The 16,482-nt window shown below is 43.1% G+C and overlaps 1 protein-coding gene across 1 annotated transcript in view; it reads left to right on the forward strand.

Moving 5' to 3' along the window:
• TRAF1 (TNF receptor associated factor 1) overlaps positions 1–16,482 on the forward strand; it is a 29,061-nt gene that overhangs the window by 8,144 nt on the left and 4,435 nt on the right. The window contains exons 4-9 of the mRNA XM_073599552.1: positions 3,292–3,453; positions 4,741–4,812; positions 5,099–5,167; positions 11,096–11,521; positions 12,597–12,774; positions 15,234–15,382. Of these exons, the coding sequence (XP_073455653.1) occupies positions 3,292–3,453; positions 4,741–4,812; positions 5,099–5,167; positions 11,096–11,521; positions 12,597–12,774; positions 15,234–15,382 (1,056 nt within the window). The remainder of the gene's footprint in view (positions 1–3,291; positions 3,454–4,740; positions 4,813–5,098; positions 5,168–11,095; positions 11,522–12,596; positions 12,775–15,233; positions 15,383–16,482) is intronic.

Below are 16,482 nucleotides of genomic sequence, written 5' to 3' on the forward strand. Positions count from 1 at the left end.
AGAGTATGGGCAGAGTATGGGCAGAGTATTGGCAGAGTACTGCAGAGTATTGGCAGAGTACTGCAGAGTATTGGCAGAGTATTGGTAGAGTATTGCAGAGTATTGGTAGAGTATTGGTAGAGTATTGCAGAGTATGGCAGAGTATGGGCAGAGTATGGGCAGAGTATTGCAGGGTATTGCAGAGTATTGCAGAGTATTGCAGAATATGGGCAGAGTACTGCAGAGTATGGGCAGAGTACTGCAGAGTATTGCAGAGTATGGACATTTCACAAAAAATGTACATAATAAAACACAGAATTGTAGAAGAGCAACTCACGGTTTTGTCCAATGTCCTGTGAAACCGCTGACACTGCTCTGCTGGGTCCGCTGTAGATACAAAGGGCTGGAATGAAAAAAAAATTTGTCATTGTTGTCCATAGGCCAGGACACAGGTTCAAAGTACTGCAGAGTATGGGCAGAGTATGGGCAGAGTACTGCAGACTATAGACAGACTATGGGCAGAGTATGGGCAGAGTATGGGCAGAGTATGGGCAGAGTACGGGCAGAGTACGGGCAGAGTACTACAGAGTATTGCAGAGTATTGCAGAGTATGGGCAGAGTACCGCACAGTATGGGCAGAGTATTGCAGAGTACTGCACAGTATGGGCAGAGTACTGCAGAGTATTGCACAGTATGGGTAGAGTACTGCAGAGTATGGGCAGAGTATTGCAGAGTATGGGCAGAGTATTGCAGAGTATGGGTACTGAGCAACGCTGTGGGCTGGATCTGTAGTGCCCACAGCGCTGCTCAGTAACCATACTCTGCAAACAATCTCTCCTCCTCCCCCTCTCCCCTCACACTGTAGGATGCGTGGGAGCAAGATTCTGGGAGGACATCCATGGAAGCCCTCCCAGAATAAGCCGACCACGCTGTAGCCGTCTTTCGGCTATAACGGGTCGGCAAGTGGATAATAACTCACATTTGTCTCGTTGAAATCTGGGCTGCAGTGTGGGGTCAGTTCCCGGGCGCTCCGGTGGTGTCCGATGAAGAGATTTCACACAGCAGGTGCATCAGCAGGGAACGTCAGAAAGAGACGTCAGATAAAAAGAACAGGGGGCGTGGCTTCAGCGCTCTCGTTTGGAGCGTGCATCACGCCCAATCGGACACATCACCAGCCCCATAGAACTGTGGGAGATGTAGTTTGCGGGTGCGGTGTCGACGATTCCAATGATGATTTGTCAGTGTAATTTCTCAATTGTCACGGTGTGCCCACAGAGACGGCTCGCCGTGCCGGCAGCGGCACGCGTGCCATGTGTTTGCCATCACTGCTCTAGCCAGTGCGTATTGTCTGCCCTAGCACTAGCTCCAGGCAAACCAAAATGGCTCAGGAGACCCTATATATAAGGTTCTCAGTCAAGATGGCTGCCTGAAGTCTTAAGAGGTTTCAGCATCCAGTTTAACAGCTGGCTTCCCTGAGGCCTTGATGCAGTCCATAAGGAGACAATTTCCTAATCAGACACCTCTCCACCTGTACCAATAGCACATGCCACCTACAGCCTCAAGGGGAACCTGCACCTGCCTATTCTGTATGTCTTTAGTTCTATAATTGAAATTTGTTGTCAGGGAGGTTCTTCTCTTTTGTTCTATCAAGAGAGGGGAGCCAGGCATGACACCATGACACTGAAATGTTGGTAAATATGATATTATGATGATTGAATTGTGCACAGATAAGATTACAGCAGGATTATCAGGGAGATGAATAGAACAGGCTATGCAATTTAAAGTGATATTAAAGTCTCAATTTGTTTATTAAAATAGAAAAGAGGTTATATTTACCTGTTCTGTGCAACTATATTGCTTATTGTCCCTTGCCTCCTCTTCTGGATGCCCCCTGGTGGCTCTCTTTGCCTCATCTTCATCCGGGTGCTTCCATAGCAATCCAGGTACTATGGGGGCACCCGTGCAGGCACGCTCCTGAGCCAGGCTGTGTGCATCTTTAGACACAGAGTGGCTCAGCCCCACCCCCCCAGCTCCCGCCTCACAGGATTTGATTGACAGCAGCAGAAATGTATGGCCCCCACTTCTGCCTGAGTCTCATGTGAGAGAAGGAAGTGAAGGGGGAAGAGCTAGGAGAGGATTAAAACCACTGTCTTTTGTTTTTTTTGCAATCTGAGTCTCATTAGGTATTTTCCCCTTTACTTCCCCTTCTGCAGACTCAATGGGAAGTGAGAGGATTTTTCTTTTAATGTGACAGAAATCCCCTTGGACAGTTGTCACAGGAATAAGTGTCCCTATTGCAAGACTTCCCCTTTATTTCTGTCCTGGTGACAACTGACATTTTGAATTAACCCCCACTGTAATCCTGATGACTTTGGTGATAAAGACAATTCGAAAATCTGAATCTCCCTAACTGAGGAACAAACAGCGATAACAACTCAGTGGTTTTAACCCCTCTTTAGTTATACTTTAAAACACTGCTACAATCGGTTTATAGTCAGTAAAATGTAAAGCTTGTATTTGCAAATCAGAAATGTAAAATTCTAATTGTCTCATTGAGATACTTTTCATGTGCCAAAAAATTCTGGTACACTAAACACCAGAGTTATGTAGAAGCAAAAGGGAATTTCCCAACCTGTCTCGCTGTTTCCTCCTGATTTGGATCCAAAAAAAAATGTGCAAGTAACAGAAATTTCCCCTATCAATTGTTTATTGAATAATATCAGAGTATTAAACAGTCTGCTTACCAAACTATCCAACTGAAAAGGGCATGGGCACCTTCAATTGTTCATAGAATAATGATATTGTAAACATTTATATGTTGAGCGTGCCCAGGCCCAAGTGGCCATACATAGCGGGAATTTCAGCAGATTCTTGCTAAATCAGCCAAAATTTTGATCTGTGGGTGACTGTCTGCACCACCTGGATTGACAAATTTTGATAGAAGAATCCAAGGAGCCAGGTAGAAAATTGTCAGCTGAACAGTGACTACATCCTATCACATGCAGTCACTGTTCATACATTTAGGGCAACTGCAATTGTCATGCTTTCTAAAATACAATTGCTGACAGCACAGATTCCCCCATTCATGCTGTTCAGTGTGGTTTGGGAAATCTTTGTGTGTATGGCTAGCTTAGCACATTTACATCTTCCTGTGTACGTGACCATTCGACAGGACAGCCAATCGCTGCTCCAGTATACTGTAATATCATCCTGGGGAGAGCGCATCTGCCTGGCACCTAACAAAATTCCTGCCCCCCTTCCCTAGAGTGTTTCTGAAACGATAATATGATATCAAATTTTTACATCTTGTAGGAACACCAAAACCTCTGCGACTTTGCCCAAATTCTGTGCCACACTGGCTGTGAACGGACAGTGCAGCGGAGACACCTTGCCGACCATTTAGAGACCGAATGTGTCAATAATACAACAGTCTGCCCCAAATGCTCGCTGAGAATCTTCAGTACTGATTTCCTGGTAAGAATAATATATTTAAAGCTTCTAAACAGGTATAATCAATAACACTATGTAATATGTAATCTATTTATCAATGTTTTAATCCAAGATTTACATATTTGCACATATGTTTCAGTTAGAAAATGTCTGAATCTTGTAGATTGTGGCCCTGGCCCTGACCTTCCTTTCTTCTCCTCTTTTTTCCTCTTCGTTCCCTTCTGCCTCATTTCTTCTTTTTTTCTCGTTTTCTTCATGAAATACTTGGGGTCTCCCCCTGAGTATATTTTAGGACCTTCCGTCCTGGTCAACCATTTGGCATTATATTTCCTGATTACTGGACCAATATTATGTGTGTTTTTGGAGGCTTTTTGCCCCCGTCTTCTCAATCCACAGCCAATTGCTGGATTACCTCTTTTCTTTACTTTGTCAGATTTCTTAGACTCCTTGACACGACGTATGTACATTTTCTCTAAGTATCACTCATATTCACTTGCCTCTCTGGCGCTATTGTTGTTTATGTAACCATTATAACAGCTTCAATAAAAATATTGAACAAGAAAATGTCTGAAACTTGGGTGAAAGTTGTGGGAATCTTGGGTGAAAACAATAAAAAACAGACCCCATTCTGTGTTTTGCTTCACAGGGCCTCTGATCACTTTGGAGGATGGGTCTTCTTTTTGACATTTATTTGACATTAAGTTTTTGTATAATGCTTAAAACTTTGCAATAAAAGATATTGAAATAGAAATAATCACACAGAGTATAAATAAGTATATACATATACACTTATATTACATGTATGGTGTGAATATTTATGTAAGTATAATAATATCAAGTACATAAACAGTTATAACAAATTACTAGTATATAAATACAGTAGTTATACACTAAACACAAATATAATATATGTCTCTCTAGCTGAAGAAAACGTACCCTTTTTGGTCTCATTTTGATTTCTTCCCAAAGTAGAGGATCTGTGAAACTTTTGTCTATCAAAAGCGAAAGCAGTATCGTTCATGACAAGGGACATTAAAAGCTTTCAGAAAGATATTTAAGACCTTGGAAATAACTAAAGCTGAGTTACTAAAGGTTAGAAGTTTCCACCTGGGACTTACATAAAAAATAAATAAACGCACTTAACCGATAAGCCAAGCAATTACAAAATCTGGAAACACTTCCATTTCAAAAAGGAAAAAAACAAACAAACAGCATTTAAAGAGCAGGTTCCGGGACTGTCTGTCGTGCGTGTGCACTTTACAAATAGTTACATAATGTGCATTTACAATCAGGAAATATCCTTCTTTTCAGAAACACAAATGTGAGAAAAGGTCCCCAGATGATCAAATGCAGAACAAAAGTGGAATGCTGGCAAAGGGGAAGGTAGGACACAGTTCTGCATTTTAGACAAAACCTTCCAATAGAGAACTGAAAATGATTCTTTACTTTTATTGAGAAAATCCTTCTAAAGCCAGTCATTATTTATTGCAAGGATTTTTTTAAGTTAAAGTCAATGTATTTTCTTTGCTACTTCTGCTTTGTAGATCTAATGCCTAACGCCGTTCATTTACTAACAGAATAGTTTTCTTTTAACTCCCACAACTAACTAATGTCATTAACTTCCACATTGATTATTATTACATTACATTATTATTATTAATTATTACAGAACCAGAGTTCCGTTAACAATAACTGGAAGGAAAAATGTCGCTTTTCCTTGCTGGGCTGCACATACAAGGTAAGTGCGATGGACAATGAACAGAAAAACCTATTTATTCCAACTGGTGACAATTTAATGCCCAATTCTAACCGAAACTTTGCTGTTATGCCGTTAGATCCTCTGTCTGTGTCCCCATGGTGGAGATTTACCCCTGTGTTGGTGCTGGATGTCAGACAGAGCAGAAAAAGAAGGGAATTTTAAAGGGAAAGACAGACAGCAATAAGAACATTATTTTAGCAGAGGGGAAAGATTTTAAGTGGTTGTAAAGTAACGTGTATTAATTACTTTGATTCTCTCTGTTTTAGTTCCCTGTTCAGTACAGAGTGCATGATTTCCTAAAATTATAATGCTGGCAGAGCTCTGCTATCCTGTCATGTGACCTCCCTCTGCTTCCCTTCCCGCGGAAGTACAGAGGGAGTGGCTGAGATTTCTCTCTGATAAATGCAAGCTAGCAGAGGGAGGTCACGTGTCTGCACAGCAAGGCTCTGCAAAGAAGGCATTTAGCATTATAATTTTAAGAACACGCTGTACTGAACAGGGACCTAAAACAGAGAGGATCAAAGTAATATATTTGTTTCTTTACTTTACAAGCACTGAACCAGCTGCAAGGAATAGAATTGCACGGAAAGGAGAGGGGCAGGGAGGAGAATGGCTCTCACACAAGTTATGGAAGAGATGGGAAGAAAGAGTGGGAGGGGGAGATACAAAAATGCTGAGGAAATAGCTGGATGAGCGAGGTATGTAAACTGACCACGCTATCAGAGATCAGCAGCCATGATAAATGTGGTCAGTTTACAGAGGGGAAGACAGGAACAGGCAGAATCAGCCAGATATTGTACAACATGGATTTAGTTAAATAGAAAAATGGACTTTTGAGGCACCAATTATAGAAAAATATATATAAACTTTATTACACACATAATACAAAAAATATTAAAATATTGCACATAAAAATGCAAGAAAGTAGCTAAACCTCTCCAATATGGATCATATAAATCAATATCATATCAATACAGACGTGTATCCCTGTATTGAATTATGACATGCAAGAAAGCTCTACATGTTTCGAGAGTGATCGCTTCTTCAGGACCTTGATAGTTAAAGCGGAGTTCCACCCTAAAGTGGGACTTCCGCTCATCGGATTCCCCCCCCCTCCGGTGCCACAATTGGCACCTTTCAGGGGGGAGGGGGGTGCAGATACCTGTCCAATACAGGTATCTGCAGCCACTTCCGGGCTTAGATAGCTGCAGAATATCTGCAGATGCCTGCCCCCCCCCCCCCCCCGTTGTGTTCTGGGAAACACACAGTTTCCAGAACACAACGGGGACCAGTGCAGAGGCGCAGTGCGACTAGCGCATGCACTGTAGGGAACCGGGCAGTGAAGCCGCATCGCTTCACTTCCCAATTCCCTGACCGAGGATGGCGGCAGGGGCAGCCGAGAGCCGAGCGATTGATCGGCTTCGGCTGCCGACATCGCTGGACCCTGGGACAGGTAAGTGTCCATTTATTAAAAGTCAGCAGCTGCAGTATTTGTAGCTGCTGGCTTTTAATATTTTTTTTTAAGGTGGAGCTCCTCTTTAATCTTGGTAGAAAGACATAATTGGCAAAAGCCTGTATAAATGTTGTATATCCATAAGCTTTATGCTTAAGGATTGGAACTGTGTTTGGCAGTAAACACCGCCACCTTGTAATAAACAATTGTGTATATATGCTGTATCAGGGTAAGGGGAGGTTGTATCATTAATGTACCACCAACAGTCGATAGCTTGATGTAGATTTGTTAAAAAGGCAGCATAATAAGATTTGCAGGGATCAGTTCCATAACATCTTGTCAAAGTAGATATATAGGTGATAAGCAAAAAAAATTTCCACAAACGGACAGCCGTCTGGAAGGGATGCCGTCAACATGTACAACATTGTACAACATGGAGAGGGACAATTGACATGGCAAAATCACTGTGCTATATTTCATGCCTTAAAGGGACAGGAAGGAGCATTTGGGTGTTAGAAGAGGAAGTAAAGAGAAATCTCTCCAATGGGAATATGGACAGGAGTAAAAACCCAGTAAAGGCATTTACCGCACCATTTAAAACTAAAAAAAAGCTTGACAGGAAATGGCCTTTAACTTTGTATTTTATCAGACAGCCAGTATAAGTATAATGCCAGCAGTAAGCATACAGAAGCCCTAGCAGAAACAAAATCTAATTTTCACTTCTTGCACTTCACTTCCTTAAAGTAGAAATTAACACTTGTTTTTACATTTTGAATAGAGTAAGGGAGGATTATCAACCCTGTCAGTTTTTTGCCATCCCTATGCCATTGAGGAGATTTCTCTTCACTTCCTGTGCCATAGCCAAAACAGGAAGTAAGAGGAAATCCCTCCAAAGTAACGGAATCCATGATTGTCACCAGGATCACCAAAACAAGTGTCCCCATTTCAAGATTTTCACTCTATTCTTGACAACCCAAAATTTGGGATTTTCTTTTACTTTCAGTCTTGATGATAACAGTAAACAAGACAAATAAAGAGGGCAGACAGTTACTGAAGAGCAGAAAGAATAACTGGATTACGAGGGTGCTCACCAGCGCTCTCACAGTTCATGGAGAACTACAAGCAGTCTGCTGTGGTGGCAAATGGGTTTTGTTTGTTCATTCATAGATCTTTGTGACAGAATGACGTGGCTGAGTGGGTGGACCACAGGAGTGCAGAACAAAATGTACTCTTGTGATCCATAGGAGAAGTAGGGCCAAATTAAATTTGACCATACTTCTCCTTTAAGTACTGAAGTATTTTGAAAGAGGTCAGATGCATGTGAATTATTCTAAGACGGCATCTTGCTGTTATCTGTGTGCCTTACTTCTCTCCATAGGCTGCAGTGTCTTCCCACATCATTCCTCTTCTCTCCTTGGGATTGCCTAAGCTTAGAAGCATATTCAAAGGGGTATTCGGGGGGGGGGGGGGTCTACATTTGGCAGCTGTGAGTAACACTCTTATGCTTCAATCTCCAAATCATTAACAGCAAATGGAGGTGGTAGTTCTGGACCCTGCAACTTATTAATGTTGAACTAAACCCTCCTATCCTCCTATCCATTACAGCCAAGGAAGCTGATAATTTAGCCTCTGTTTGATCTGCAGTTGCCATGGTGCTGCACATGTAGTCAGCTATGATACCATCCATTTAATGGCTTGACAGTTTGACCTAGAGCTGGCATAAGCACACTAGTAACTGTAACAGTAATCATGCAAGCCATGCCTCAAATGTTAGGCTACATGCACATGGACGTTTTTACAGCCGCTTTTTTGAGCGTTTTTTGCAGCTTAAAAACGCCTCTCCATGGTAGTCTATGGCCTCATGCCCACCATGGTGTTTTTGAGCTGTAGATGGCATAGCCATTTTTAAGCTGCAAAAAAAAACCATGACCAGTGCGCAAAAACCCATGACCCCGCAAAGATTCTTAAAAAAATTTGCGTGAGGTTCCCGCCTAAGACGATACCAGACCCTTCGGTCTGGTATGGATCTTAAGAGGAACCCCCACACCAAAAAAAATGGCGTGGAGGTTCCTCCAAGATCCATACCAGACCCTTATCTGAGCACGCAGCCCTGTAGGTCAGGAAAGGGGGGCGAGTGTGCGCCCCCCCTCCTGGACCATACCAAGCCACATGCCCTCAACATGGGGGGGGTTGGTGCTTTGGGGCAGGGGGGGCCCTGCGCCCCCCACCCCAAAGCACCTTGTCCCCATGTTGATGAGGACAAGAGCCTCTTCCCGACAACCCCTGCCCGGTGGTTGTCGGGGTTTGCGGGGTTTGCGGGGTTTGCGGGCGGGGGGGCTTATCGGAATCTGGGAGCCCCCTCTCATAAGGGGGCCCCCAGATCCCGGCACCCCACCCTATGTGAATGAGTATGGGATATATCGTACCCCTACCCATTCACCTGGGGGGGAAAAGTGTCAATAAAAAAAACACACTACAAAGGTTTTTAAAGTAATTTATTAGGCAGCTCCGGGGGTCTCTTCCAACTTCGGGGGTCTCTTCCGACTTCTCCGCGCTCTCCGTCCTCTTCTCCCGCTGTCTTCTGCCAGGCTCCTCCGAAATCTTCTGCTCTTTTGCCCGCTCTTTTGCTAGCAGTGGCCCGGTCTTCTCAATCATCTTCTTCCCTCCGGTCTCCCTCCAAAGTTGACACAACGCTCTCTCTCTCGCTGTAATGCCATGTGTGCAGTGTGCAACGACTTATATAGGCATGGCATGATGTCATCCGGTGACCCCGCCCCTTATGACATCACAGTCCCATCATGCCCTGGGAGGGTGAGGTCATAAGGGGTGGGTCACCGGATGACATCACACAGTGACCCCGCCCCATGCCTATATAAGTCAATGAGCACCGCACACACAGCATTACAGCGGGAGAGAGTGTCATGTCAACATCGGAGGAAGACTGGAGGGAAGAAGACGACAGAGAAGACCGGGCCACCACTAGCAAAAGAGCAGGCAAAAGATCAGAAGATAGCAGAGAAGCCTGGCAGAAGACAGCAGGAGAAGAAGCCAGAGATCGCGGAGAAGTCGGAAGAGCCCCCCGGAGCTGCCTAATAAATTACTTTAAAAACCTTTGTAGCGTGTTTTTTTTAATTGACACTTTTTCCCGCAGGTGAATGGGTAGGGGTACGATGTACCCCATACTCATTCACATAGGGTGGGGAGCCAGGATCTGGGGGCCCCCTTATGAGAGGGGGCTCCCAGATTCCGATAAGCCCCCCACCCGCACACCCTGACAACCACCGGGCAAGGGTTGTCGGGAAGAGGCCCTTGTCCTCATCAACATGGGGACAAGGTGCTTTGGGGTGGGGGGTGCAGGCCCCCCCTGCCCCAAAGCATCAACCCCCCCATGTTGAGGGCATGTGGCTTGGTATGGTCCAGGAGGGGGGGGGGGGCGCTCACTCGCTGCATGCTCGGATAAGGGTCTAGTATGGATCTTGGTGGGAACCCCCATGCCATTTTTTTTTTGGTGTGGGGGTTCCTCTTAAGATCCATACCAGACTGAAGGGTCTGGTATCGTTTTAGTAGGGAACCTCACGTAAATTAAAAAAAAAAATTTTTTACGGGGTTCCCTCTTCAAGATTCTCAGCACAAAAGTCGCACCGCAAGTCGAATCATCTTGATCCGACTTCTAGTGCGACCTATATTCAAATCAATGGGCTCCCATAGGGAACCATTGATTTTTGAATAGAGACAGAGAGACGTGGCTGAAAGCTAGCGCGGCTTAACGTGCATTGAATTCAATGCAAAACCCTGAAAAAAAATGTTTTTAACACTGCTTTTTCCTGGCATCTGTACTAGCTTTACAGCCCATTTTTTAAAACGTCCGTGTGCATGTAGCCTGTTTTGGGAAAAATTCATTAAGGTGAAATTAAAGTCACAGTTTTGAAAAAACACTGACAGACAGGGTTTTTATAACTGAAGAGACCACTAGGGGTCTTCTCCAGGCCTGTCAGTAGTAAGGTACTTTAGGCCACGCATGCGCTGTTCAGAGTACATTTATGGCACAGATCTGTGTCATGATAATGTGGGATGGATGTCACCATGGCCTGGCCATTCAAGTGGCTGAACTGAGCAAACCCAGAAGGAAGAAGATGGAAGAACCCAGGACCAGCTGGTGCGCTGACAATGCTGGAGGGCTTTGTTTGACATATAAGTCTGCCATAATGTGGTATTAGAACTGCATACTAGCACATTATGGCATAAAGCTACTGGGGGCCCATTAAAGTAGAAATAGCAGAATTAAATTCCACTTTAACTGCCTAGGAGTTAGCATAGTTTTAGTGAAATTTTAATCTGGTGGGCTCGTTGGACATGTTACTTCATCCAGTCAGTAAACTGCTTCAGGTACTGATATTGTTTAAAAAGGGTATTCCTTAAATAAATGGGATTAACATTTTTCTTTCCCCCTGCAGGGCAGCAGAGATAAGATGAAAGAACATGAGAAATCCTCTGTGGTGGCACACCTGTCTCTGGTCGCCCCCATTTTAATGCAGATCAAAGAGAGTCTGCCCCTGCCAGAGCCAACTGAGAATGGATTCCAATACCCCCGGCAGGATTCCACCGCTCAGGCTGTTCGGAAAGTGCTTTCCAACCTACCAAATGGTGAAGTAAAGGCTGTGAATGGTGACATTGCCACAGACTGTGGCTGTTTGAATGGAGGCGGCTCCACAGGAACAGATCCCCATACTAGACTGGCCATGCTGGAGGCCAGGACACAAGTTTTTGAAAATATAATTTCCGTCCTGAACCGTGAAATGGACAGTGCCAACGGCAAACTGGCAGCAGCACTGGAGCAGAAGAATGAGGAGCAGCAGAAAGTAAAAGCCTGTGAACAAAAAGTAAGGCGCCATTACTATCTTTGCTAAAATGAAACACAAAAGCGGAAAGAGGCCGATTGTGGCCACAATGCTGTTGAAAAGTAAAGCCCTGGTAGGCAGAGGATGCTGGGATTTGCAGTTCATCACTAACTGACATATGCTATAATAATTAGCATGTCAGCTGCCCCACTTGGGAGCTTAAATTACTTGTGCATTTCTCATGGATGCTTTTTGGGCTCACAACCTAGAAGTGTCACCTGTCCCAAGGCCTTTTTACTGGGGATTCCCTGATTAGACCTTGTGAAAATTCCAGACACCCATAAATATAGGACAGTGAGCTGCAAATGAATGATTTGTCCATTGACAACAGCAATCTATTGAAAAATACACATGCCAGCAGCAGCCAACAATGATTGAAGCTTCCAGAGATGGGAAATGACTGTGTGTACTGTAGTCTATGCTTGTTCCATTATCTTAAAGCGGAGTTTCAGTCCCCCAATTCTTTTTTTTTTTTCAAATACTCCACTTTATTTGGCTCCAATTCAAATTTAACATTTAGATAATGACAATAATGTTGTCCTTTTAGTTAATGTTTAAATTGTTTAAACCTGATCTCGGAAGTAGACGGGGTCTATCTGTGCTGTGGGCATCTGAAGCCATCTCGTATTAATTTCAGGGATTCAGTGCAGCTGGCTACCCAGCATGCACCTTCCGATCTCATATCAGAGCCTCCAGCAAGGAGAACAGTGATCAGCACCACAGTGACATCAGCAAATTCTGACTCTAAATCCTGAGTTTAGCATTCAGAGGCATCAGTGCCTTAGATCTCACACTTCAGATATATAGCTGAGAGGCTGCAGGAACAGACGTGACTAGGCACACTCACATATCAGAAACCAAGGAGAAAATAAAGAAGAAATATACATATTCCGAGTACTGCTTAGGCACAGTTAACACTTTTAAATGTTGCCTGTAACATAGCAAATCCCTTTTTTGAGTTCACGTCCACCTGAAGTAAGGCAGGGAGTTACTACAGTCATGTGTTTATGGCATGAAAATCAATACTCTCGACTAAACCATCCTCATCTTCTTGCAGATCACTGACTTACGTTGCACATTGGCCACAAAGGAGCTGGCAATAAATGAGTTGCACATGCGTCTGTCAACTCTTGAGCAAACCTCATATGATGGTGTGTTTCTATGGAAGATCAGCAACTTCACACAGAAAAGTCATGATGCTGTGACAGGAAGAGCTATCAGCCTTTATTCGCCAGGTACATCATCCTACTACACTTCCACCTATAGCTAAACAACAAATGGGTAATGGACAATAGCAACCGGCTAACTCATATCGCGGCAAAATGAATTCTGACTTGACAAATGCATTTTATAATTATTTATTATATTCACTTACACATCACTATTTCCTCACAGCTCAAATGTCACCCACTATTATTATTATTATACATAGGACATGCTCGTCCCCTCCAGTCATACACTAATTGTATCCATTTATATTTATATGAGTGTATGCTATCCTGTACCACTATATAGAATACATAAACATATATGCTTAAATTATGTTTATGTCATTGTTATGTGGTCAGTTTGAATGCACACCGAATGCAGTGGAAACATTTACATGAGAAGCTGAACATAGAACAGGAAAAACTCCAAAATTGTGGAGCAAAGTGAAAGTAACAAAGTCATGTTAAGTGCACATTTCCCAGCTTAATGATTTAAATACAACCATTTAATTACAATAAGTACTTGGCAGTATTTAGTTACGGACGGGGGATTGGGAGCACTGCCCAATTCTGCGGTGATACTTTAAGTTGTTAAGTGTTTCTAAGAATGACTTCAAATCCCATAATTGCACTGAGTCATCCGCCAAGTGAAACTGATTTGGATTTTTCAGGGTTTTTTTCAATGTTGAGGTCAGGAGAGACATGACTGTTACAGAGAAGATGTTGTGTTTGTGTAAATGCTAAACGCAAGGGAACTACAAGTCTTAGAATGCCTTGACAGCCAGAAGAAGAAGGGTGTGTGTGCTGCGGGAGGTTTTTGTGCATACTACTTCTAGTTACATAAACTGCACCACAGTCATGGAGGTTTGGCAGATTCGTCCTTTTATAAGACCCCATACACACTATACAACTTTTGTTGTCTGATTTCCTTTACCAAAACTATGTAGTGCAAGGGCCTGCCTGATTGCATACAAATTTAAACTCTTACGGTTTGACCGCATATTATATGGTTTTGGTAAATCTGAAGGAAAAAAAATCTACAGAAAATCTAAAAGTGTGTATCCAGCTTAAGGCCTCATTCACACGGGCGTACCTAAAATTACACCCTTGTGAGGGCCTTGTTTGCCCACTCAGGGATGCACAGGTGTTCTGTGCAACCTTGTGCAGGCAGTCCCATACACTTAAGTCTGCTCATGTGAATGAGGCCTTAAGCTGGATACACACTATAGAATTTTCTGTAGATTTTTTCCTTTAGATTTACCAAAACCATATAATATGAGGACAAACCTTTTCAAATCTTTCCGACGGATTCGAGTCCGGTCGAAAAATCCGTTCGTCTGTATGCTAGTCTGACGGATGAAAACCGATTCTAGGGCAGCTATTGGCTACTGGCTATGAACTTCCTTATTTTAGTCCGGTCGTACGTCATCACGTACGAATCCGTCGGACTTTGGTGTGATCGTGTGTAGGCAAGTCCGTTTGTTCGAAAGTCTGTCGGAAGTCCATCAAAAGTCCGTCGAAAGTCCGTCGGAAAGATCGTCGGACTTTGATGCTGAAAAGTCCGCCCGTGTGTACACGGCATTAGAGTTTCAATTTGTATGCAATCAGGCAGTCCCTTGCACTACATGGTTTTGGTAAATCTAAAGGAAATCAGACAACAAAAGTTGTATAGTGTGTATGGGGTCTAAAACTGTCCTGGCTGTGACCAGTTCTCCTCCTGGAAGGAGGTGCAATTTGAAATACTGTACAGCCACTGTGAACTGCCAAAACTAACTGCTGTGGTTTTCCTTATGTATTCTTTTACAAGAAGCAAAATGTCATCAATAACAAGACCATCCAATCAAAGATTTGCACTGATATAAGAATTTAATAAGGGATCCTATGGTGTATATACAGTAAGTGCAGAGCAGAGGGTGTCATGCCAAGGAGATAAGTAGGTTGACAATGGTGGTTTACTGTAACATTACATTATGCCAGTCACAGTGAAGTGGATCATTGCGCTGTCTACAGCAACTTTCATAATGGAAGTATATGAACCACCAAAACCAGCTAGCCCTTCCAGACTTCACTGGTAATCCTCCCCAGGTGTATGGAAGCTACTGGCTTGCTTATGATGCCACTTTTTTCTGCATGTTATGTGCGTGATGAGATAGCAATAGAGTCTCCCGTCACCATTATAAACTTTATTTTAAGATGACATACTGTCTGCAGGCCTCAAGCCTATGTATAAGGTTCCCTGGTCCCTAGCTGGTTGCCCACATTGCCATTATAACAGATTTTTCCCTTTTTTGCTCCTTTGTTGTATTAGTGTCTGTAATGATTATAAGAAAATGGGGCTACATTTGCAAACCCCCAAAGTTATAAACAGGACAGATTAGGCTTTTGTAACAGATGTGATGGGGCCCCAGGTTACATTTTGCTCCAGGGCCTGAAGTCTTTTAATCACACCTGCAGTGACTGAATACCTAATTTCTTCTTCTTTACAGCCTTCTACACTGCCAGGTATGGATATAAGGTGTGCCTGCGTATTTATTTAAATGGGGATGGAGCCGGCAAGGGAACACATGTCTCCCTGTTCTTCGCCATCGTGAAAGGAGAATACGATGCTCTGCTGCCCTGGCCCTTTAAACACAAGGTAACATGTCTACCCCCAGCAGACATTTACAAGCAATGAAAATTGTGTAATCAGAGAATGGAGAACCATACCTTGCTTTCCTTCCATATGAAGATAATTACTACAACCATTAAGCAGTGTTTACATTATGTCACTAACATCAGCATGACACAGAGGGGCATCTGATGGGTATGTAACGCCAAACACTAGGAAAACTGATGAAAAAACACATCTGAAATATACGGTATATCGGGTAGCTGTTTTATCTGCCAAAGGATTTGTATTTCTGTCCATTTAGTCTTAAGATTTACACAGCTCTGCCACACAGCACAGCGCTGTCTGGCAGGGCAGAGGACCGGAATTTTCTCTTATGAAGTTCCTCCCACAGCCTGTGATTGGACAGTGAGGAGCAGAATTTTCTCTTATGAAGTTCCTCCCACAGCCTGTGATTGGACAGCGAGACAAGAAGCAGCACACTAGGCTTTTCTCTTTGCCACACTCTCTACTCCTAGCTCTGTCTATACCTGAACACTGCTTGCATTAAAAAATACATGTAGGATATATTAATTAATACAGAGCTGCATGAGCTTGTCTCTTTTCTATGTACCTGAGGTTTAGCTTTAAAGAGGAACTCCAAACTTATAAAAAATAAGAATTGTTTCATTATCAGTGCAAGTTTGATGATGTCTACTGGCCATCTATTTTGTCACCGTTTTTTGCTCCTTCTACAGAGTGGTCCTTTAATATACATTTTTAAACACTGCAAGAAATCAGTCTAAAATCTAAACTACATAAGTGATTTTTAACTAGTTAGGGACTTTGGGTGTGATTTTGAAAACCATGTCTCACTTTGTCTTTCGGGAACTGCTGTGATAACTTCTATGTAAATGATGCCTGCAACCAGTGTTTGCAGGCATTATTGATAAGTAACCCACTTAACCTGCACTCAGCTCTACTTCCCCAAGCTGCTAGTAAAATAACACCCCTGGTGTTTCAACTCACATACATCCAGAAACCAGTACTAAAATATTTAAAAAATTACACTTCTCTTGTGAAATAAACAGTGTCTAATTAAGTGAAATACAATAATAATAAAGTCCCATAAACTATTGATTGGAATC

Source organism: Aquarana catesbeiana, linkage group LG09, assembly GCF_042186555.1.
Source record: "Aquarana catesbeiana isolate 2022-GZ linkage group LG09, ASM4218655v1, whole genome shotgun sequence".
NCBI classification, from domain to species: Eukaryota; Metazoa; Chordata; class Amphibia; order Anura; family Ranidae; genus Aquarana; species Aquarana catesbeiana.